Consider the following 26,141-nt stretch of genomic DNA (forward strand, 5'->3'; position numbering starts at 1 on the left):
TCAATAAACATTTCTTATTATTTTCAATGGTGAAAGCAATTGTGCTGCATTTTGTGCATTTTTTCTCCAGGATTCTTTAATGAACAAAAAGTTTTAAAAAAATTTGTAGTAATGTAAATGTCTTCACTGTCACTTTTGACAGTTTCATGCATCCTTGGTGAATAAAAGCATTCATTGAAAAATAAAATCTTCCCAAACGTTTGAATGGAGATATATACACAGGCTTTAACAAACATTTTATAAAGTGTGAAGGAGAAATGAAAAAAGCAACCACTTTGCTGTGGCTTTTACCTGGCAATGGCACGGGTACAGCAGCGGGACATATTGATAAAGGAGCTGGAACTGGCTCTGGTCTGCAGGATGGTCTCGATGCCTCTCAGCAGGTCGTTGGTTTTCAGAAGCAGCAGCATCTGTCGAGGAACCCTGTTCAGCAGCTCACTGATCTGAGGGAGGTACAGCGCTGCATTTGTTCGGATTTCCACATCCTGGGGGGTAAAACAAAGCCGGGCCATCAGAAGATTCACTAAAGTAAGAGATAAATTTGTTTAAAAGCGATACATGTTGAAAAGAGTGGACAGTGGGTTCTTCAAAAATGTGCCTTTTATGTTCCATAGAAGTCATTTAGTAATATGGGTTTGTTATTACATTTAAATAAATAATGAAAATAAATGATCATTTTAGAATAAGCTACTTTTAAGTGGACTACATAAGAGATCATCCCTTGACTTGACTTAAGGGCACACCCACCTAAATAAGTGATTAAAATGTTCACTATTAGGGGGCATAGTTTAGGGAAGTGTGTGTGTGTTTGTGTGTGCAGGGAAATGGAGTAGCTTATTTCACAGACAACTGAGAAACTAAGTGTTTGAGACTGCAACTGTGAAGATTAGCTATTTTGGCTCAGTCACTTCAGCAACATCAGCCCCCTGAGTTGATACTCTCGGCAAATTTTTATTAGTAAACAAGCATGAAGACCTCCCTTCCTCCCCCTGCCTGATTGGCACTGTAGCCAAATTCAAGTTCACACTGTAAGCAGATTTTTTGACCTGTGGAGTCTCTGACACAATCCTGAACTGTACCTTACTGATTGCAATGCATTATTTGCTTACTTTTCTTTTCTATCTACTCATTTTCGTTTATCTTTATATCCTTATCCTTTGAGTTTGTTTGGACATGCAGTCTTTGAGATTAACAACGAAATATATAGGAAGCTGTTGATAAGCCTAATAATTCTTTAAAAATATAATAATACATGCAGTAGCATCATATTAGAATGATATCTGATGGATCTTGTGACACTGAAGACTGTAATGATGCTGTAAATTAGGCTTTCCCATCAGAGGCATAAATTACACTTTAAGGCCGTGTGTCCACCAAAGCGTTTTTAGCCAGCTGAAAACGCTAGACGCTCTGCTAAAGTCGCCGTGCTTTGGGCGCTTGAGAGCGTTTTGGCAGCGCAGCGTTTTTTCTGTTGAGACGTTTCATTGCTATGATACAGAATATCCGCAGCAGTTCAATGTTGTGACAGTTGGTTGGTGTGGTATTAGTCCCGCCCCTCCTCCACTGTGATTGGACGGCTGGGTAAAAAGTGACAGTGATGAGCGCTGCGTTTTATCCAAAGTTGAACATTTTTCAACTCCCAGCGACCAGTAAAAACCGCTGAGCGCTCGCCGCTTCAGCGTGAAAAAAACGCTCATTACCTCGGTACGCTCATGGCGTTTAAAAAACGTGGCGCTCCCATTGAAAACAATTGAAAACATATGCCAGGAACGTGGAAAAACGCTTTGGTGGACACACGGCCTAAAAGATATTAAAATAGAAAATGGTTAACGTTATTTGAAATTATAAAAATATTTCACAATATTGCTGTTTCAATCTAAATCAAACAATTCCAGCCTTGGTGAGTCATAGAGACTTCTTATAACAAATATTTTAAAAATCTACATCTATAAAGGTACATACAACATAAATGAGAGAAAATGAACAACAACAAACAACTAAGCATGGACACTAACTGTGAAGGCAAAAACATCTGAAAATCTGTCGACTTCAGCTGTGAGTTCATCAGCTGAGGTTTGACAAGAGTGGCAATTTGCATCAACAGCTAATAATCCCACTGACCAGCAGACCAAGTGATTAAAATCACAATTAACAATCACAAACCTTGATTAAAGTTAATTAAAATCAATTAGTCCATTAGAATTAAACGTCAATAAGTCCCTAGTTAATATTGTAGGAGAGCACAAAGAGCTGAACAACTGTGGATTTTGATAAGATTTACCAACTATGCTTTCTTGGGTACAATGAAGTAGGGGCTGTAGAACCCGCATGTCGGCTGGAGGAACCGGCTCGATCAGGTCCTTCACCAGTAGGACAACGATCTCTGCCTGCAAGACAGGGGCATCGCAACTCCACACAGAGGTGAAGTGGATGCCCCTGAACTTAGGAGGGCACCGGGCGAACTAAATCGCATAGCCGAGTCTGATGGTATGGATGACCCGACGAAATGGGCAAAGAAAAGCTTACCAGGCTCCCAGACCCCGTACAAGCGGGACCAACGGGACCACATATGTACCCGGGGTGGGGCAGCGAGGTGGAAAACAGGGGCTCGGAGGCTCGGGAGGCACTGAAGAGTCTGAGAGTGAGAGTGGAATGAGGTGCGGACACTCTCTCCCCGTCTCAGGGCCACTTGCCCTTACGCTTGCTGCCTGATTTAGCAGGGGCCTGGATGGGCTGGGCGCTCCTCTTGCGTCTGCTTCTGTGCCGCGGAAAACTGCTGGGCAAAGTTTTCCACAGCGTCGGTAAGAAGAGGCCAGACTGGCAGGCGTTGAGGAACCACACTTTGTCGGGCTCACACAAACCTGCCAGGTTCAGCCACAGGTGTCGCTCCTGGACTACTAGGGCAGGGCAGAATCAGATTCATTACAGGATGAGTAAGCCTTGTCCACGAGAGCGGGAACGCTGGTGCAGTTATCGCATGCCAATATGCATTGGCTCATTATATTTCACTCAAAGTAGATAGGCTTTTTCTAGCAATCCCCATTCGTCAGAATCACTTGTGGCTCACATTGTAATGATCTGTCGAAGGGGAACAAAACCTTGGGTTGTTTCGGATAATGTTATTTTGAAACATGTTGAAAGTCTCTATGACCCAAAATGATAGGGTTACACCAGTAACAGTGTGATGGCACTGAAGTATTTTCTGCTCTCGGGTCTGCAGGGCTATGGTGTGAAGAACAGGCAAAGTGGATGTGACAGCAGGTACATTCTGTTGAACATTTCAGACACCCTGTGTCCTGTCCTCAAATAACCCAACTTTACATGGTGTACACATACTTTCAAAAGATTCATAAGAAGAGACCAACTAGAGTGTCAACTGTTAATGAAATCTGTCAATGATCACAAATGGTTCATTATGCCAAGATATTATGAGACTATATTGTATTAAGGCCCCTGATGGTATCACATGGGTATGGCTTCCATGGTTGGCATCAACCTAGTTGTGTCTGGCTCTATTTTACCCCGGGGCTAATCTATTCTGAGAGGGCCAGGAGCCAAGAGACATGTCTGGGGCCTGCAGAGACCCATGAAGACCCCCAGCAGCCCAGGGCCCACAACAAGCTGCTGCAACAGCTAGGACAGGTGTAGAGCAGTCTCAATGCCAAACACATGTCTCTGGAATAAAGGAGGCAGTGACCATAAAATATATGTAACCAGCAAGATCCATGAAGAATATAATGAAAAACAATACATAACATACAACCTACCCAAGCCATTCCAAACCATGAGTACAGTGAAAACATGACTGCCCACATTTATATATAGATTCTGAGACAATCAAATGTGCTCTAAGCAATGACACACAATTTTTTAGGCCAAAATTTTTTTTGTCACATACATCAAACATCTCCTTGCTATCCGCTAGCTGCCTGTCCCCTGAACTGTAAAAAAATGCAGTCTGCATTTGACTAAATGCAACTGACTAACTATATTAAAGATACTAAAACATATTGTGATGAATTATTTTAAACATTTATTCTTACATGAAAAAACTAACTACTCACTGTCAAATGAACAACCATTACAATGCTACAAATCTGATAGGTCTTAAGTGCAACATAACTGTAAATTGTAAGTGTTGGTTTTAGTCCTGCAGAAATGATTGACTCATTATTAATAAGCAAACACTAATTGCTAAACAACATTGAGCAATTTGTTCGAAAATTTGACCAATTACTATAAGGGGGCTAGACACTGTATTTTATGTTGTTTAATTTGTCTTTTTATCTTACAATACTGATATTTCACCCCCATCGCAACTGCAAATTAATTTACATCTCACAATTCTGACTTTTTTTCCTTGCAATTGCAAATTTAAAACTTTCAATTTTATTTTTTTTCCCCCTGAAAATCCACATTTATATTTCACAAATCTGAGTTCTGAGGTCATGTTTCTGAGGTCATGACTCGAAACTCTGACTTTTCTCAGACTTGTAAAATATAAACTCAAAATTGTAAGATAAAAAGTTGCAATTACTTTTTATTTATTTATTATTCCATGGCGGAAACAAGTTCCCGTTGAATTTAGCATGTTTTAGAAAAATAACTTGACAGAGTTGTTTATATTAAGTCACATGGTTGAATATTTGGATTAAGTTCAGATGGATGCCTGAATTGAAGGTTAAATCCTTTTTCAAGCAAATTAAAATGAGTGAAAGGCTAGATACACAGCCATTGGTCAAAACATCTGAAAGGATTTCCATCACCTATAGGCAATCATCTAAAGTAAGCAGGTCAGGGTGTGAAAATCCCAAACATATTCTGTCATAAAAGAGAGAGTCAATGCAAAGACAATTTCCCAAAAGAGAGCTCCCAGAAATCACTTCAGTTTCTTGGCATGATAAAACGCCTGGTCATTCAGTGCACTGCAGCAGCAATAGTATTTTAATAACTGATTGCAGTGCTATGACCTGAGCTTGAAAAAACATGTGCAAGCTCAATTTTCCTGTCCATTTATCTGCTAATCCTTAAATCTCAATCTCTAAAATTTCAGAGGAGGAGGAGGGGGGGATTAGGTGCTAAATTAAGTGGATTTAAGTTTGCTATCGCTTGGGTGGGATTTACAGGCGCCGGCAGCAGCAGCCAGCAAAAGTGAAGGGTTCGGATTAAAATAGGACACTGAACACTTGGTCTATGCCCTAAAGCTACTGCTCCAACATCCAATGCCCCCACAATCTCTGCATATATATCCCAGCACTTGCGGCAACAGTAAGAAACACATGCGCTCCTCCATGTGCACGCATTCTCTTTAAGGAAAGACTAACTTGATTGGCTCACTGCCTTATTTCCTTTGGTGCTGCACAGCTGGTTATAGTCCAAGAGTGACTATGGGGCTGTTCAAGTGGTCCCTATGTAGGACTGTGTCCGTATTAATCACCTACTAAGAGATAATCATCCCTAATTGTTGGATATATGTAAAGCCCAGAACTCATAAATGTCTAAGAACAGCGCAGATTATATTCATGGTATATTATATTTTTTAAAAAAAAACACCATATATAAAACAAACAATTCCTACAAATATAGAAAATTAGGGCTCATGCTTTAACACGTAAACGCCCCGCCCCAGACCTACATAGCTCATCTTACATTTCTTACAGTTGATTGATGATGAACTTGAAGCAGGGCAACAACTCACTGTAGCTTATAGAATGCAATTAGAATGCCCCTAAAATTCAAGCTATCAGGGCAAAAATGTATTGTCTCATATTTATTTCACGATTATACTAAAGCAATATCACACGAATAATATCCCACGATTGTTGTATTTGTCCCGAATAGCACAAGCGTAAATGTGATATTGATTTTGTACAACACTTCAATAAATAACACTTCAATAAACAAGAAGTTAAAGGCCACAACGCGCAGGTTTCTATGATGCGCAGACTTAATTTCCACTGAAACAGCAAGCTAAGGTGGGACATATTGAATGGCTCCTCCCCCTTTTCAAATAGATAATAGCGTAGTTTACCTCACAGACTGAAATACATAATAACAGCACCATGGAATCTACTGATGGCACGTTGGATTCATTAGTAGAGCTGTGTATAAATTCTACCCATTTCACTCTTAACCAACGTACAGTTGGAAAATGGAATAAAACTTGAGCATTTAAGCAACCGGACACACGTCTCCAGCCAATATTACTCCGTGACGTGTCAACAGTCGCTTTGGCCAGTGGTATTTATAGCATGGGGAGTAGGACGCTGTAGATTCTAGAGAGCATTTGATTGGACAGAAGTTTCTAAAATCCGCGGTGACTTTATTAGTTTAATATACTTGAAGAGTAACGGTGTCATGTAGCGCATTATCATTCTCCGTTATATGTTATTTTTTTTTACGTGCCTGATGATTCATTCTGCTTTTAGCAGCAGGGCCCCGTCTCTCTGCTTTCACCTCGTGCTTTTAAAGTTAGTCTGTACATCAAAGTTCAACTACAAGGCATCTCTCCACTTTAAAGATGAGGGGTAATCATGAGGTAAGTCACCCCGCTGCTCCGTTCATGCGCCATTGTCCCCTGATGATTCTTGGGTGGATGTGGCGCACTGTATAAAAAGGGTCAATCGCCCTGTGTTGACGTGATTTGGACAAAATCAGAGACAGACTGACTGTGTCATGCTACCAGACTCAGACAGCTGGAGACAGAGACAGTCCTGATTATCCATGGTTCTCTCTATCACTGCCTGGTCAGAACAGCAGAGGTTGAGAATATGGTCATGTCCTAGCGGCCCTCCCTCTGGGGATCGTGGTGAGCAGCCAGAGACGGCCTAGGACTGCACATAACTAACTGGCCAATGGAGTCACTACCCATCAAATCAGTCAGCATGCAGGAGCACGTAGATTGAGTCCGTTCCTCAGTCGAATACTTAATGAAGAAAAATTCTAAGCTTGCCCAAGGAGGAAATAAGGAAGAGGACGCTAAAATAACAATGCGACAGTCCTTCTGCATATTCACAAGCGCCTCAAATACACATTCCATTTCATCCCCGTGAGGAGTCAAAATCACTACATAAAAGGATTAACCGCTTAGTGCTCTCAGCTCTGCAGCTTTCTGTATCAAGGCATTGAGGAAATGGGTCAATCTGATCATGCGAGCAGAGGTCCGTTGGGGAAACAACCTTCTGATCTGAATAAAGTACCAGTCAAAAGTTTGGAAACATTACTATTGTTTATGTTTTTGAAAGAAGTATTGTATGCTATAATCAAATGTACAAAACAACTGTAATATTGTGAAATAGTATTACAATTTAAAATTGTTTTAATATAGTCTTCTTTAAAATATAAATTATTCCTGTGATGCAAAGCTGGGTTTTCATTTCATTCTTCATTGTTACATAGCTGGGTGGGAGTCACAGATGGAAAAGGAGTCAGACAGGTGGTAAGTGAAATAGTGTTGATTGAGAAATGTTATTGAGTGTGTGAAGAGGAGTTGAATATATAGGGAGGTGAACTGATGAGGTGCAGGTGATGGTGATTAAAACTCAGGGGACTGTGAACAAGTGAGAAGAGTGAGTGAAGCTGATGGAATCCTGACAGTACCCCCCTCCTCCGAGGTGGCTCTCAACGCCTGAGACGAGGGAAGAAGACGGCAACGGGGTCCACCACGACCCCTGGGAGCGGGGTGATCAGGATGGTCGACGTGAAAATGAGGGAAGAGATCTGGATCCAGGATATCTTTGCGAGCAACCCACGACCATTTCCTGTGGACCATAATCCTCCCAGTCAACCAGATATTCCAGCCGAGGAACTCCTCGCAGTGAGTCCATGATGGTGTGGACTCGGTAGATGGGCTCTTGCTCGACTGGAGCCGGAGGAGAAGGTACGTCCTCTGGGACTGTTTCTGTGGGAGAAGTGACAAGTTCAATGAAGGACTTCAACAGTGATGCATGGAAAGATGGTGAAATTCTGTATTGTGGAGGAAGGTCAAGCCTGTAGGTGACTTCGTTCAGCTGCCTCTGCACGTTGAAAGGACTGATGTATCGAGGACTCAGCTTACGGCAGGGCAGGCGGAGGCGGATGTCCCTAGTCGAAAGCCACACCTTTTGTCCTGGATGGTCCTGCTAAGGTTCAACACGACGACAATCCGCTTCATCCTTGTGCCTGCACACTGCCTGCTGGAGAAGCATGTGAGCCAAGTCCCATACCCTCTCGTACTAATGGAACAAGTAATCGACTGCTGGAACCTTAAAAGGCTCACCTGACCAAGGGAAGAGTGAAAGTTAATAACCCAGGACACACTGAAAGGGGGTGAGCCCAGTGGTGGATTGCCGAAGGGAATTCTGGGCGTACTCCGCCCAGGGAAGGAACCGGCTCTAGCCATCCTGGTACAGGTGGCAATAGGTCCTGAGATGTTCTCCGATCTCCTGGATCTTCCGCTCAGTCTGAACGTTTGTCTGCGGATGGTATCCAGAAGATAAGCTGACCGTAACCCCAAGGAGTCTGAAGAAGGCTTGCCAAACCCTTGAAATGAACTGTGGACCTCTGTCCGGCACTATGTCATCAGGGATGCCGAAGTTTCGAAACACATGATTGAAGAGGGCCTCTGCTGCCTCCAATACCAATTACTGAGGAGCGAGAGGGAACGCCTGCTACCTAGATGTTAGATGTCCAGAGCCCGGAGCGGTATGAGTACGGCACGAAGACGGAGAGGTATGAAGATGCGCCCCTCTGGACCTCCCGGCAGAGCGGGATGACGAAGCTTCTCCTGGGAAATCTGTTCATCGATGTCCCAGATGATGGGGCTGATTATCATGACTGGAGGAAGAATAGGTTCTGGTAGCGAATCTTCGGTTGAAGCATGATGAAGACGAGAGAGATCATCCACTTTGCAATTCTTGCTTCCAGGTTGGTATGACATGTTAAAATCAAAGCGGGTAAAGCTTACCTGATCTAGATTACCTGATCTATTTCAGCTGCTCAGTGAACCCAAACAAAGTTTGAAGAGGTGTACAGTAAGTACTCTAATTTGGAGTGAATTGGTTCCACAATAAGACAATACACCTGAAACCTTTCAAGCGTTGATACTAAGAAAAGTACTACGAAAAATGACTAGGTTATGATTTGATTTTACCGTGACTACCCGACTGCAGATGCAAAGAGAAACTCTATCTACTGTAAAGGGAGTCAAAATGTCAAGTCTTTACTCACTCATCCACTGAGAAAGTACTTAAGTGCGGTGCTTTAAATGCATGTTAACGAGAGCTGCGGTTGTTAATAATGTCAGCTGTGTTACTAGAAGTCGAGATTTATGGGACTGTGTGCATGATAGGAGGCTAGGACAGTAGCTATTCAATTCTTTACACATCAGAATTGATTTAACTGTTTAACAAGCTCACTGGAGGGAGAACTATTTAGAGCTCTGATAGTAAGGCACATTAGGATAACCAAACTTTTCACAGCTGTCGCCAAAAAAAAAGAGGACACTCAGAGGACAGCAAAAGTTATTTCTTTTAGCTGAGTGTGTGCCCATCACAAAGCTCTTATGGCCGGTTAGGTGAAACTATGTTGGGATACAGACTTTCAAAACTGACCCTGCTGTTTACATACTATATCTTTTCTGATGGACAGGGAAAAACAGCTGACCACAGGGGGGGTGGACATGCTAGCGGTTTGTATGGCAAATAGGCCGAACAGTCTCTCCCCCTACTATATGCAGCTCCGGGGCAGACATTATGAGACATAGGGCTGATCAGCGACGACAGCGCTATGAACAGCCCAAAAAAAGCTTTCCCCTGGGACAAACACAAAAGCAATTACACAGGAGGGAGGATATTCTTCCTGCCTCCCAATTCATTATTCACATATAGGGCTTTCAGGGCTCTACGCTAACTGAGCAGATTTAGCAGGGGGTAATAAGGGGATGCTCTTGCCAATGGGAGTTTAACCGAGTACCAATTTAAAAAAGAGAAAGACAGTTAAATAAAAATACATTAAATTCTATACAATAAGGCAGAGCCATTTAGTACATACACATACAACTAAAATGTAGTATATTTTATTTTTATCCATCCATCCATCCATCCATCCATCCACCCACCCACCCACTTTGGTAACAATAAAAAAATAAAATAAAAAAACAACAACATTTAATTAATGAATTAATCATAACCAACCGACCGCTAAAGGATTTTGAAGACCGATACCGATACAAATATTTTTGGGTTTTAAAATCTGATATTCCGATATATCGGCCGATATTTTATTTATTTATTAATTTTTTGTCATGCTTATTTGAGTTAAGAGAACTGATGGGGATGTTCTTCAAGCAATGTATGTATCGTGACCAACTCAACGAGTGTTGCCAACAGGAACGGTGTAGAGTGCCCTCTGGTGGACAAACTATACAACTCCAACACTCATGACATGGTTCAAGCGTGTTTCGTCCGTTTTTATTTTATTTTCGAAATATTCATTTATCGGCCATTATAACTGCCGATACCGATAGTTTGGAAAATGCCTAATTTCGGCCGATAATATCGGTCTACCGATATATCGGTCTGGCTGTATTTGTAAGACACATTTCATCACGCAAAACTCATCCCTCATTCTGCAAAATGGCTAAAAAAGTAATATATATAATTCAATTCCTTTCTTAAATATTAAAAAATATATATAATTATTTAATAATAATAATAAAAATACTAATGATGGTAACCATCATAATTTAAAAAAAAGCATTTAAAAATCAAAATTTGTAATAACAATAACTACCATTAGACTGATACAGTGCACTCTAATTCACTGCCCTAGATGCCCTCTGGGTCTTTGTTTTCACTTAGCATTCTTTGGTTCAAAGCTCAGTAGTTACTTTTCCAGTTTAGCATAAACCCAATTTCAGATAACAGACCAAAAGCTAACAAGAAAACAAAAAATCTTTGACTGAAACCTCTGGAGACAGAAGTGTTTGCAGAGAAGGACTCATGCATCTGCCGGAGGAGATCAGCTCAATAAAGATTTTCTTTGTTTCACCTTACCAGGTAAAACCATCCGACTGCATTCATGCGATAAACTTCATGTTTTTCATACAGACAAATGCTTCACCTATCACAAAACCTTTCTGTAAAAAGGGCCTTGAAAGTTGCAATGATGTTGCTGCAAATATGGTTGGTTCAGAAACCTCTCACAGTTCATCTACAAAATGTCTTAATTTGTGTTCTGACGATGAATTACGGGTTTTGAACAACATGAGAGTGAGAAATTAATAGCAGAATTTTTATTTTTGGTTGAACTAACCCTTTAACTCCTTAACTCCTTGGAGTTTTTTCTGAGCTGTCACTCTTCCTTGATGTTGTTATTTGGCACTTTTGTGTCTCTAGCTTGCATGTTCTCCATATCTCTACTTTCTCTTTCTTTTAACCCTCCTCCTCCTCCCTCTCCTTCCTTGTCGTGGTCTTTCTCCAGCAGTGATTGCAGCTCTCAATTTATCCACAAAGCGAGCATTTCTCCAGCACAATGAATGTAAATTGCATTCATTTCAATTTTGGCACTAATGTTCTTTATGTTTGTTCCTGTTTCACGGCAAAACAAACAAAATGGAATACAGTTCCGTTCAGTGGATTGCAAGATTAGGATTTAGAGCATATTTTGTAGCCTACATCCCTGAGAGAAACTCCAGTTCATTTGGCTGCGGCCCCGAAGATGATTATGCTCCGTCTAATCAGGCATGTAATTAGACTGCAACAAGTAAAAAAAAAAAAGTATGATTTTAAAAATGCACGTTGGTGTCATATATAACCCTTATCCCAGTATTTTTAGGTAAATCTATGAATAGTTCTTCTAACACACGATGTCAAAAACACAGTCTAGCTAAATGAATTCCAATCTGGATGTTTTGAAATTAAAGTATTGTCATTAGATATAATAATTGCAATTATTATATAACCATTTTATAAAAAAAAAATATTTAATACACCAAATACAAATACACCTGTAAAATGTTTCATATGTCAGTTTACATTTTAGTAGCTGTTAATATTGTTTTAATAGCGTGCAGAAGAGAGAGATCAGTGATGTTTTTTTTATGAAATGTAGAGGACTAAAAAGTACAATATGATCTCTGAGCTGGTTTGAGTGAGTGAAGGCGGGGCTAATTTGCTAAATGAGGAAAATTTGTAAGTATTTTTAGTCATGAAGACATTTTTTGAAGGAAAAAAAAACCTTAAAATATGTCCACCAACTTTTTATTTATCAAAGGCTACTAAAAAAATATATATATATATATTTATTTATTGATTGATTTATATTAAGCAGCAAAACAGTTGTACAATAATAACAAAAGTTTCTTGAGCACCAACTAATTTTTGAATGATTTCTGAAGGATCATGTGACACTGTGAAGACTGGAGTAATGATGCTGAAAATTCTGCTTCAAAATCTTTTAATTTGTTTTTAATATATTAAAAAAAACCTCTTATTTTAATTTGTAATCATACATTTTACTGTATTTTTGATCAACTAAATGCAGCCTTGGTCAGCATAAGATACTTCTTTAAAAAAAGAAAAATAAATAACGACAGTGACTGGATAACAGCATACTGTGCAACATGTTGGAATAGAACACGCCTCTAGTTGTACAGAGGGCTAATAGGGCTGTGGTGATGCTGGGTAGCAGGTAATTGCCGAGGCAGACCTATGAGAAGCTGATGGAGAGAAAGAGAGAGAGAAGGCTTTTATCTGTGGAGTTCTGGCAGATGAGGAGCGCGTGCTCTCTAATGAGGGGGCAGGCCCATATTGACCAGCACTCCACTTCACTTGCAACACTAATGGTGTGTGTTTATCAAAATGTTTGAGTGTTTTTGCCTTTACTGCACTTCAAATACAGAAACCTGTAGCTCTGGTTGAGTTTTGTCTGTCTCTCTCTCTGTTTGCGTGTGTGTGGATTTTCTTTTCATGTGGACTGTCGGAATGAATGTTGCTTTCAAGAGGGAAACAACAGAGCTGAAAAAAAGAAGTGGTGTTTTTTGGTATTGATCTAATTTTGTTGGTTACATAGACAACAGTCTGTACACACTTGACTAAATTTAGGTTTGTCATGATCTTAAAAACCTTTCCATCTTAAAATTAATGCTTAAATGCTTAAAATTAGTGTAGATAAATAGAAATTGTGTGTACATATGAATTTATTTACAAAACTAAGTCGTCATTTTTTTAATGGATGAGCTGTTCTTAACAATGAAAAGCAGACAAAAAGTTATTTTCTGAAATATAAATTAATTTCAGTTTGTTTTAATATATTTTATCAGGATCATGTGAGAAATAATGATGAAAATTCAGCTCTGTCAAAACAGGAAAAAAAAGCATTATTTATTATGTATTATAGTAAAAATCAACGCATTCTCACCCCAAGGCGTCACCTTTGACCATGCTTCAATATTTGACGTTTTAGGCGCCCTTTAGCGTCACTTACATGACGCGATCCTACGGCGTCATCTAACTGACGCTAAAGGAAAGCGTCAGTTAGAGGACGCGGTTAGGTTTAGATGTGGGGTGGGGGTAGGGTACACGCGATCCTAGGGCGTCATCTAACTGACGCTAAAGGGCGCCTAAAGCGTCAGATATTGAAGCATGTCCAAATGCTTCCCAAGGCGTCAGTTAGGTGACGCCTTGGGAGTGAGAATGGGCTGTAAAAATATGTCATTATATTACTGTTTTTTGCTGTATTATTGCTCAAATAAATCAGTCAAAAACATAAAAAAATATCGTACTGATCTAAAACTTTTAAACTACACTGTATTTTTGGTTATTTTATACTTATTTTTACTATTTATATAAATAAGATATAGTTATAATATAATAATTATATAGTTATAATAAAATAATCCTAGTTATAATGAACTAGGATCGAAAAAGAACTGTAATAAAAAAAAAAAAAGACTACATTTTGGTCTACATTTATTTGACCAAAAATACAGAAAAAAACTTTGAAATATTAAAAATATGAAATTTTTTTAAATATTATTACAATGGAAAATAATGGTTTTCTATTTTAATATAGTTTAAAATATAATGTATTCCTGATGCAAAGCTGAATTTCCATCAACTATCACTCCAGTCTTCACATGAACCTTCAGAAATCATTCTAATATGCTGATTTGAAATATCAAAGCAATTAATTTAATTAACTGATCAACAACAAGCTGGATTCATAGAAAACAAAATTCATAGTGCATTCATATTATTCAGTTTACTGATTTAATGCGAGTGCATCTCTATTCAGTGTTAGATTGCCAGAGAGGAGCGCTTCTCTGATGCTTCCGCTGGTTTCTGTAGAGACGACTGCATTAATATTGATAGCCCGGTACAAAGCCAGCTGGCTGTGAATAGGAAACACACTGGACACAGAGTGTTTATTAGATACAGAGACTCCTTCAGACAGTCAGCAGGGCACCTGTGATCTCAATCACACAACGAAAGACCACAAAGAACTGTTACCTAAACACCAGCTCACACAAACATATACCAGTGAGCATCTCTCAGTGACTTCCAATGATAATTAAGTTAACTCAACACCTCTACTGCTACAAATGGAATAAGTGACCAAAAATGAAAGATCTGTCAATTAATTCCTAACTACAGCTTTCAAACTTCAATAAAGATGAAAAAGCAACATAAAAGTTTTATAGAAGTGGTTCCTATCAGCTGCATTCATTCGGCAAATCATTTTTAAAGGGGTGATGAACTGAGAAATCAAATTTTCCTTGAGCTTTTGACTTCTAAGAGGTCATCATATTATAAGAATATCCTGTAAGTTTCAGAACTGAAAATGTCGTTGCTAGTCCAATAATAGCTTTTATTGACACCAGCCTCAGCAAACGACTCGTTTTTCAAAGTGGGGAACTATGACGTCAAAGAGGATAAAACACCACCCCTGCAGAAGAATATCAAGACCTACTTCAACACAGCCGGTTTAGCCCCGCCCACCGATTCGTGCATTACACGCATAGCTAAATAACATAGGCCTACCTCGTGATGACAAACCCGATCGAGCTACCGAGCAATACAAAATATTGTGAAATGCCTGTTTGTGGAAGAAGACAGTGGCTGCATAAGCTTCCTCTGGATTCCAATAGGACTGCATGGATAAACTTTATTTTTAATGACGTTCCAAGCTGACGAGGTAAAACATTGTCCGTCTGTTCGCTTCATTTCACTGAGGACTGTTTTGTAAACAAGATTGGATTTGCAGACCGATTAAGAGTAAAGAACGGTGCTGTACCGTCTATGTTAGATCCGACAGGAATGGTGTAACACACGGACTCTGGCTCGAACATGTATGGGCGAATCATTCCGGTTGCCATTTTACAACATTGGAAGTTTTCAAAACAATTTCCCCACGTGCTCCGAAGAGTGAGTTGAAACTCATTATAATATGCAAAACTGTTATCCACTCAAAGCAGTGGGCATTTACTTCCAAGTCTTCAGTGCGAGACGCCCATAAAAACCGAGCATTTTTCAACTAGGCTCAAAACTAGGGCAGAAATTACTTATTCATTTTGATGTTTTTGAATGCAAAAAACAAGCAAACGTCATAAGTTGATCTCAGACAACATCATAATAAAATTTAAAAAAGCCCTTTAAATTTTTTTAAAAATGACCCCTTTAAAATAACTTCTGGTTGCTGAAAATCACTGGCAGTGTGAACACACCTTGAAATGTTTACCTATGTGTTCTATTTTTTTTTTATTCATCAAAATAACTGCACACACTCACACAACCATAAATTATCCTTATAGAAGAATATAAAATGTTCTGTTCTACTCATGTTGTCAAAACAACAAATACCAAATGAAACTTCTGAAAACACTGACATCTAGCCTCTTGAGAAAATTGACAACGGTGGCCATGCACATATGCAGAGCAAGAAATTAAATGGGTTCAATGTGCAAAACACTTGAGTCTAATATTACAAAACATTTATTTTTGCATCTTGCATGCTCGGCCTCTCTAGACATTCAAAGCCAAAAAATATAGCCCGTCACCTTCTTGTCAAGAAAATCTGTGCAAGCACTCACAACAAATATTCTTTTCTATGCTAAATTCTATGCTAACATGTAAAGTCATTCAGTTCTATTAGAGTTGACTTGTAAGTCTTCTAACAAAAATAAATTAGTCTTCATTCAACTAAGAGCGTCACAACGAATTGGTGTTGCTGTGTTGACGAGAGGACAGACATTGTGTGAACGTGCATTGGAGATTATATATGAAGAGTTCAGATGCAAAAGCCTCTAAGTGCCATTTGAAATTTTCTTCTAGAATGATCATTTTTATCAAGCTTGTATATTTAAGTTCAGTGATTTCACTTAAATGGCAATGAAGATTACCTATTAATTGTTATTTAAGTGAAATTACTGAACTTAAATATACAAGTTTGACAAAAATCATCATTAAAGAAGAAAATTTCAAATGGCATTTAGAGGCTTTTGCATCTGAACTCTTCATATATATATATATATATATATATATATATATATGTGTGTGTGTATATATGCATATAAATTGTGCAAACAAAGCACTCATGTCACTCTTAAATAACTTTCTGTAGCTTGAAAGTGGTAGCTGTGTAGACTGTCAATGGAGGGACAGAAAGCTCTCAGATTCCTTAAAAATATCATCATGTTCTGAAGATGAATGGTCTCACGGGTTTGGAACGACACAGGGGTGAGTAATTAATGACCGAATTTTAATTTTTGGGTGAATTAACCCTTTAATTTTACAGCAGTTTATGTATTATACAAATGTTAACTAATGGAACCATATTGTGAAGTGTTAACATTGTTTTTAAGAAAGTGCGCAATTTAAAAAAAATACATGTAACTAATAGAGTAACTAATAGATTTGTAAATAACCGTGTGGAAGCAGTCAAGATGCAGTCAGTGGATGGTAACGGAGTGCAGGGTTAGATGAGGCAGCTGTGAGGTGTGTGTTTGCATCTGCTCACTCTGACCTGTGAGATGAGCCATGCGGACCGCTATCCAAGATTCAATAAACCACGACAGCAAATATTTTCTTGAGGATGTCTTTAGGCCTGTTACAATCCCTAACCTTCCACACACAAAACAACAATGGTAATACTCCAAAACATATAGTCAAGGGAAGAAGGTTATGCTAAGTTGTCACCACATGACACGTAATTCAAATGGAATAACAACAGAGCAAAAAAACACTCAACCATGATAACCATGATGGAGTAATTTGCATGATTTATTCATGCCGTGGTGCATGCTGGGAAAAAGAGTCCAGCCGTTAGCACTGCAGGATTAATTAACAATTAAAAAGGGGAGTTAAAAAGGAATAGGAAAAATAGCACTTCATATCAAAAGGTTGCAAATCCTTAAAGGTGCATTGCGCAACATTTCATGATAAAAATACCCGTTTTTTTCTAACCCATACATGCTTAAAAAATTGCCTGAACTAATAAACATTTGTATTCAGTAACATTAACAAAGGTTAATAAATGCAGTAAAAAAATATTGCTCATTGTTAGTTCACGTTAGGTCATTAATACACATCAAATAAACATCTTATTTTAAAGTGTTACTGAAATCGGAAAGGCTTTGGCATCATGACAAAAAAAAATAATAATAATCTGTCACTTTAGTTAAATTGAATGCATCCTTGCTGAATACAAGTATTAATACACTTTACAATAAGGTTCATTAGTTAACATTGGTTAATGTATTTACTAACATGCACTAACCAGGAGCAATACATTTGTTACTGCATTTGTTCATCTTTGTTAATGTTAGTTCATGGAAATACAGCTGTTCATTGTTTGTTCATGTTAGTTCACGGTGCATTATGTTAACAAGATTTTAATCAAGTATTAGTAAATGTTGAAAATAACATGTGTTGACAAATGCTGTATATGTGCAATTCATTATTAGTTCATATGAACTAATGTAGTTAACAAATGTTAACTAACGAACCTTATTGTAAAGTGTTACCGTATTAATTTGTGAAAATTCTAAAATTGTGCTGACCCCAAACTTCTGAATGGTACCGTAAATGTAGTTATGTTAATTTGACGAGGCATAATCAGTAATGTGTACTTGACAAATGGTTGTGGTTGTGCTGAAGTGATTTCACTAACTGAATCCTCAACAAAACCCTTGCATAAAGTATTCTTTATATATATAAACTCAACAATTCTTTATCTTCTCTTCTGGACCATAAAGCATGAAGCTCTGTTGTTGTAGTTTTTAATGCCCATTATTCTGTACTGGCAATACAATATGTTCTTATCTCTCCTTTCTTATGCAGATGAGACAGCCTCCCTTTCTGCAAATGCCACAGCTGTACATGTGGAATCCGCCTTTATAACTGCTTGTAATTATGGCAGACCAGACTGCTTCAAAACATTCTGGAAATTTGATGATGCTGCTGGGAGGAATGGCTGCTGAGACGGCTTGGAGAATCAGACACGTTCAGAGGGGAAGAGAGAATGGAAGAGGTACACCCCGCCCAAAAAAAAAAAAAACATACCCATCATGAGTGGCCATGGACCAGGCCATAATTATCCTCACAAAGGCTTGGGGGTAATTAATCCACAAAGAAAAGCCACCTGCAGGAAAGGGCACTCAAATGCCACATGCTGGCATGACTAAGTGGGACGCTCCTGAAAATGATGTGGATCAGAAAACAAGCAAGCAGCAAATCAGCTAATTGTCAAGTATATCTGACGGTGTCAAACGCTGTTATCACATCCTGTTTGAGAAATATTCATATATAAATTCATTTCAATTGCTTAAAGTTGACTCCGCATATTACTTCAGAACAGGAGAAAGTATTCAGTATTTGTATAATAATACACAATTTATGCTGGTAACACTTTACAATAAAGTTTCATTAGTTAACTACATTAGTTAATATCAACTAATTATGAACTGCACTTCTTCAGCATTTATTAATCTTTGTTAATGTTAACTTCAACATTTATTAATACATTATTAAAATCAAATGTTACATTTGTTAACATTAGTTGAACTATCATGAACAAACAATGAACAGCTGGATTTTTTTAACTAACATTAACAAAGATAAATAAATACAGTAACAAAAGTTATAGTTACAGTTATAGCAACATAGTTAGTTCATGTTAGTTAACACGTTAACTAATGTAAATAAATGAAACCTCAATGCAAAGTGTTACTTTTAAGCTATATATAATTTTTTTTCATATATAATGATTTAAAATGTACATACATATAATGTATGTACATACATATAATATGTAGCACTATAAAAAAGAAATGTTTATATATATATATATATATATATATATATATATATATATATATATATAGCGCTTATGTATATGTAGCGCTTTTCACAATACACAATTTAGAGTCTGTTATCAGAGGAGACTGTGTCTAAGTTATGTACAAATAACAGTTAGATAAAAATGTATTAATTTAAACAATGTATTAATTTAAGGCAGAAAACAATGAGCTTGTTAAAGTAACGAATATATACAGTTATATAGAAACAAGTATGTATTATAAGTATTAGTGTAAACAAAACAAACTATTAAATATATTAAAATAACTTTTTTATTTTTATTTTTAATAAGAAAGTGTTATATAATGCTTAACATTTTATAAATGTGATAGTTGTTAATGTAAGTTGTTAATATTATTCTTTAAAGCTGCAATGTGTACAAATTTGGAATATCTATTAATAGAAATGCAATATGACCTCCACAACTGTGCTCAGTGTTGTATAAAAAACTTGTTTAATAAACCATAATGTTTTTATTACCTTAGAATGAGACATTTATATCTACAAAACCGTGGGCACCCCCTTCTATGAAGGTCGACATATTGTGACGTCACGATTCTACCGTAGCTGACAGCGAACAAACAGCACTACAGAGCGCGTTTCGTCACTACCTTGAAAGAGAAGCCGCAGAAAGCAGGAAGCCATAGACACCGTGAGTAGTGACATGTATGTGGCTGTCTCCTCCCTTGCTGTATTTAGCCCATTTTAGCCACCATAATTTCTTTGAAAGGGAGGGGTGAGCAGTGGGCTAAGCGCTAAGTGCAACTCGCAACCGAACCGCTAGATGTCGTTAAAAAAAAAAAATAATAATAATAAAAAATCACACTGCACCTTTAAATATTAGGCCCGTAATAATAACATAACTTTAATTCTTTAGGAACCTAGTAACAAATAGTGTTAGTGAAGACTGACAACAAAATTGGATGCTCTGTTTTAATGTGTGTACAGCCCAAACTCTTTTAAGTCCTGTAAAAGGTTATGTAACGAAAGTATAAATAAATGTCCCTGACACCCTCCAGATGGCCAAACGTCCCCTACAGAGGCCAACTCCGGCCAGGCCTGGCTTTCAGAAACCCTCTACCCCGGCAACACTAACCCAACAGCAAGCCACATGGACAGCTAGTTATTCAGTTTTGATGAGCGGACAGGTGAGCATCGTTCTTTAATGTGGTCAGCAGGTGTTATTGTGGTCACTAACAACTTTACAACTGTCATTCACAACCATGTCATTTTTTATTTTATTTTTTTTTATCGGCTGCAGAGGGAGAGGTTATTTCTCCCTGATTATTGCAAACATACCACCACATTAAGCAAATGTAGCAACTGTTTGCATTTGTCCCTGAAAAAAAGAATAAAAACAAAAATACACTACCAGTAAAAAGTTTAGACGCTGCATCTATGTCCCTCGTTATCTTAAAAAACATATGAAGTTTAAACGATTATGCTGAACTGCTTCAAATTTGTTTTGTATGCAAATAAGTCAAGTATGCCTTCATATAAATGGATCACTGAAAAAATGCTAACATCTTTGTAAATGAACTGGTTTTAAAGTGTAAAAAAAAAAACCAAGTGGTTCATGTAGGTTGTTTACAAACCGGTTGTTTCAATCCCCGGGTCCACCTGACCAAGTGTCGAGGTGTCCATGAGCAAGACACCTAACCCCAGCTGCTTCCGACGGGCTGGATGGTGACACTGCCGTCGGTGTATGAATGAGTGAGTGAATAGGTGAATGTAAAGCACTTTGGTGGCCATTGGGTCTGTGAAAGCGCTGTATAAATGCAGTCCATTTACCATTTACCAATGTAAATACATAATTGTATGCCAAAAAGAACTATTCTTATGGGTTAAATCGGGTAGAAATAGCTCTTTAAGGAAACAATGGTAGACTGCCACTTACACTGTATGCATGGATGAACTGGATGGGATAGAAGGACAAACAGTGACTAGCAAGTTAAAAAAAAGCCCCACAGCAAAACTTTGAAGTTAAAATTTTGAAAAACAATACAACTTTGGAAAAATGTGTAAAATAGTATAGTATCAATAAAGGATGAGTAGGTGTGTCCAAACTTTGATCGAAACCCCCTTGTGTTATGCAAAATAAAAGTTATCAGTAATGCTTAGAGATTATTACCTCAGATTGAGTGACAGGCGTCTGGCTGATGCCAGCATTAACTGATGTCCATGAGCGGGCAGTGAGGACACAAGCGAACAGAGGGTAGAGATCCCCTGTGCCCAGACGCTTACTGTAACGCTCTATGCCTTTCAAGTCTCCCTTTATCAGACTCTGCCACAGCCTGCAGTAGTCCAGCCTGAAGTCCTGGTTCAGCACCTTGGACAGACACACAACGTGTTCTGTTAGTGCTTGGGTTTTTTAAACATACACAATAGAAGCTTAAAAGTAAAAGTGTGTAATTCCTATACTACTAGACCCACCAAATGGAATCATAAAATTTAACTAATGTTTTCAAACTGGTTTCTTTAAACCAAAAAGATTTCCCTGTATTGGTTGGGCTAAAATTGTTTCAAAATCAGGCTGTTAAGATGTTCAAACAAACAGAGCAACTGAGTCATGTTTACACTGTTAAAGAAGTCTCTCTTGCTCTCCAAGGCTGGATTTATTTGGTCAAAAATACAGTAAAACAGTAATATTGTGAAATTGTATTACCACTAAAAGGTTTTCTATTGAAATATATTTTCAAATGTTATATATTCAAAGCTGCTTTTTCCACATCAGTATTACTTCTAATATGCTGATTTACTATTATTTACTAATGCTATTGTAAACAGTTGTGCTGCCTAATGTATTTGTGAAAATGTGATACATTTGTCAAGGATTTTATGATTATAGAAAGATCAAAAGAACAACATTTATTTACAGTACAATACAAACCTTTTGTAACATTTTGTAATCTAATGAATCTTTCTGAATAAAAGTATATCTTTCTATTATTTATTTCGGACCTGGAATTTCTGAATGGTAGTGTACGCTTAAAATGTAAAAACGCAAAAAAAATAATTAATAAAAATCACAAACACCAATTAACTCTTTCCCCGCCAGCGTGTTTGATCATTTCACAAGATTGTCATGGGCCCCATATATTTCATATATCATATATTTTATGATTATATGAACATGCATTATATCAAAAGAAAGAACAGACCCTCTGCTTAATAAATAAATAAACAAATAAATAAATAATTAATCTAGCTTCATGCATTTCTTTTTTATCAATCACAAATCAACACCCCAATTCCTTCATAGTTCTATAGTCCTAGGTTGACATTTCATTCAGTAACTTTAGGCAGTTTTGATTTATATGCAGTTGAATGTTGATGATCACATTATTTTAAATAAGCATATGATTACATATGCTATCGCTTGTTTCTGCTTCTTCTTCACATGTGTTCTAATCAGGATATTCAGTACTCTATCAAGTGTAATAGTGCCCCCTAACATATGTTAACATATAAAAACACGGAAAGAAGGAAAATTCCATCAATGGCAGGGAAAGAGTTAACTAATCCATCTAAAGAGTCTTAGACAGTTTAGTAAATAGAAACTTGTTTCTCATTATGTTGTTTGTATTAAAGAAAAAGATCACTTTATAGTTTCTAACATGATATCTCGTGGGCCTAATTAACTGCTTTGGGTTAAATTAAAGGCCAACACATCCCTCACTCAGACAAACATAATACACTGGAATACCACTAGGACTGGATCATTTTGCCACTCCAATTAATTAACATTAATTAACATGTGTTTTGGACAAAGCAACCAAAAGTCATTGCTACAACGCCTTTTTTTCATGTTTATCATCGTATTATCTTCACAGATTGATTTAAAAAAGTTCATTGAGCTGCAAGAGAGTGTGTATTGGTGTGTTTGCATCGGCTTGTAATAAGTGGGAGGTGGAAATGTGCAGTTCCTAAAACACACGGGAGCTTCAGGGCCACTTAAATGAAATGCTTTTAGTCTGCTGCAGCATATACAGGCCTGAGTGCGCAGCTGACCTGGGAGCCAGTGGGTGAATAATGGGGTGTAATATGTGATGAATTTGCTTCTCTGTGGAGTGTGTGGCGGCCTCGGCCGATGTCTTACCTGATACAGACCGTGATCGAGTAACACAATTTCCGTCTTATTGCTTTCAGGACACTTTCGCACCAGCACGTTGCCGGGGTGAGGATCGCAGTGCACGAATCCGTTGACGAATATCATCTCACTGTATATCTTGCCCAGGTTCTGGGAGATCTGAGAAAAGGAAGGAATAAGATGGGGAACGTGAAAGAGAGAGGGAGAGAGACAAAAAACAGGTTAATACATACACATTAACTGGAGATCTATTACTGTATAGTAGTAAGAACTACTCAAAAACAGTCAAAAACAAAGATGGTTACACTTTATTTTGACAGTCCACTTCAGACATTCTTAACTGTAACTTTGCAACTAGGTCAAGAAACTCATTAATTTGCAAATACTTATCAACTCGAGAATTAATAGAATGTTAGTAGAATAAGCTGACATGTTCTTGCAAAGTTACTTATAGTTAGTAGATTTCCTGTTGGGGGGATTTAAAGTGTTAGCAGATATTAAGCAGACAGTCTATTAATATTCTAATGACTAGTAGTTAAAAATTGCGAAGTTACTTTTTAGTTAGTTGAATGTCTAAAGTGACTATGAGATGAAAGTGTTAATGGCAAATTAAATATTTAAATTAATTTTAAATAAGATTTTATTTTGAATGACCATATGAACGACCAAACATGGCTAAATGCTGTCCTTATGACCAACACAAATATTGCACAAATTATTTTTTAAATTATTTATTTTCAATTGGTGCATAGTATTATATCTGCATTTTTTTAATATAAATTAGTTTTCAAAAGAAATTTAAAATATTTAATGGAGGTCCAATTAAGAAATCTGAATCAGATATTTCAATTTGTACATACATTGCTTTTATAATGAGTGCAATAGAGGGTTAAAAAACAACAACAAATAAGATAAACAAACATGCACAATAAAGACCTACAGGTATTTCAAATTGGACTCATGGTCTTGTAATTAGCCAATGTGGTCCAAAATTTTGTGCTTTAGTGTGACGAAAAAAAAAAAAAAAACGGAAAAAAGATCAAAAAACAACAACAACAAAAAACAAAACAATGTGGAATATATGTAATTGCTATAGAAGCATGGGGCAAACATAAAAGACAAACAATATAAAAAAAAATGCAGAAATATCAGCATAACATGATATATTTCCATTGCTATTCGGGGTCTGGGGGCAGACAAATAAGGAGCCCATTTTAAATGAAGTAAAACGTTTTCCCGAAGATGCTGTGGCCCCAACAGATGAGAAAGTATTTATTATAAAACAACCCCCGATGCAATTATTCCACCCACTCTCGCTCTTTGAAGATAAGTTGTGATAAGCATCTCCCCTCAGCTATGTTATAATGCAGAGAGCCAATGTGAAGTAGGTTGAGGAAATGTCAGTCTGAAGCACAGAGAATAAATCAAGCATTTATTTATACTCCCCGGGCTGGTGTCCATATACATTTTATCCCAATACTTTAAATGAATTTGAATAGCTTAGCTTAATTGTTTCATTTTTCATTTATATTTTCATTGTTTACATGACAGCATTTTTTTGTTGCCTTGGAAGCGCTGGTGTTTTCTGCTGGAAATGCAAATCTAGCAACTTTTGTGACACATAGGACATTTGGCTGTTGTTTTAAGCTGATGTACACTCACCTAAAGGATTATTAGGAACACCTGTTCAATTTCTCATGAATGCAATTATCTAATCAACCAATCACATCAGTTGTTTCAATGCATTTAGGGGTGTGGTCCTTGTCAAGACAATCTCCTGAACTCCAAACTGAATGTCAGAATGGGAAAGAAAGGTGATTTAAGTAATTTTGAGCGTGGCATGGTTGTTGGTGCCAGACAAGCTGGTCTGAGTATTTCACAATCTGCTCAGTTACTGGGATTTTCACGCACAACCATTTCTAGGGTTTACAAAGAATGGTGAGAAAAGGGAAAAACATCCAGTATGTGGCAGTCCTGTTGGCGAAAATACCTTGTTGTGATGCTAGAGGTCAGAGGAGAATGGGCTGACTGATTCAAGCTGATAGAAGAGCAACTTTTACTGAAATAACCACTCAAGGTACAACCAAGGTATGAAGACAAGCATTTGTGAAGCCACAACACGCACAACCTTGAAGAAGATGGGCTACAACAGCAGAAGACCCAACCGGGTACCACTCATCTCCACTACAAATAGGAAAAAGAGGCTGCAATTTGCAAGAGCTCACCAAAATTGTTCAGTTGAAGACTGTAAAAATGTTGCCTGGTCTGATGAGTCTCGATTTCTGTTGAGACATTCAGATGGTAGAGTCAGAATTTGTTGTAAACAGAATGAAAACATGGATCCATCATGCCTCATTACCACTGTGCAGGCTGCTGGTGGTGGTGTAATGGTGTGGGGGATGATTTCTTGGCACACTTAGTGCCAATTGGGCATACCTGAGCACTGTTTCTGACCATGTTCATCCCTTTATGGCCACCATGTACCCATCCTCTGATGGCTACTTCCAGCAGAATAATGCACCATGTCACAAAGTTCGAATCATTTCAAATTGGTTTCTTGAACATGATAATGAGTTCACTGTACTAAAATGGCCCCCACAGTCACCAGATCTCAACCCAATAAATATAAATTATAAAATAATAAAGTATCTAAGGGATTTGGTGGAATGGGAGTTTTGTGCCCTGGATGTGCATCCCACAAATCTCCATCAACTGCA

The 26,141-nt window shown here is 37.7% G+C and overlaps 1 protein-coding gene across 1 annotated transcript in view; it reads right to left on the minus strand.

Moving 5' to 3' along the window:
* Window positions 1-26,141, minus strand: part of adck1 (aarF domain containing kinase 1) — a 126,802-nt gene that overhangs the window by 9,944 nt on the left and 90,717 nt on the right. Inside the window, exons 8-10 of the mRNA XM_039671164.2 lie at window positions 23,434-23,583; window positions 21,466-21,663; window positions 292-485 (exon numbers count right to left, since the gene is read on the minus strand). Of these exons, the coding sequence (XP_039527098.2) occupies window positions 292-485; window positions 21,466-21,663; window positions 23,434-23,583 (542 nt within the window). The remainder of the gene's footprint in view (window positions 1-291; window positions 486-21,465; window positions 21,664-23,433; window positions 23,584-26,141) is intronic.

The sequence above is a fragment of the Pimephales promelas genome, chromosome 15 (assembly GCF_988280905.1).
Source record: "Pimephales promelas chromosome 15, fPimPro1.hap1.1, whole genome shotgun sequence".
NCBI classification, from domain to species: Eukaryota; Metazoa; Chordata; class Actinopteri; order Cypriniformes; family Leuciscidae; genus Pimephales; species Pimephales promelas.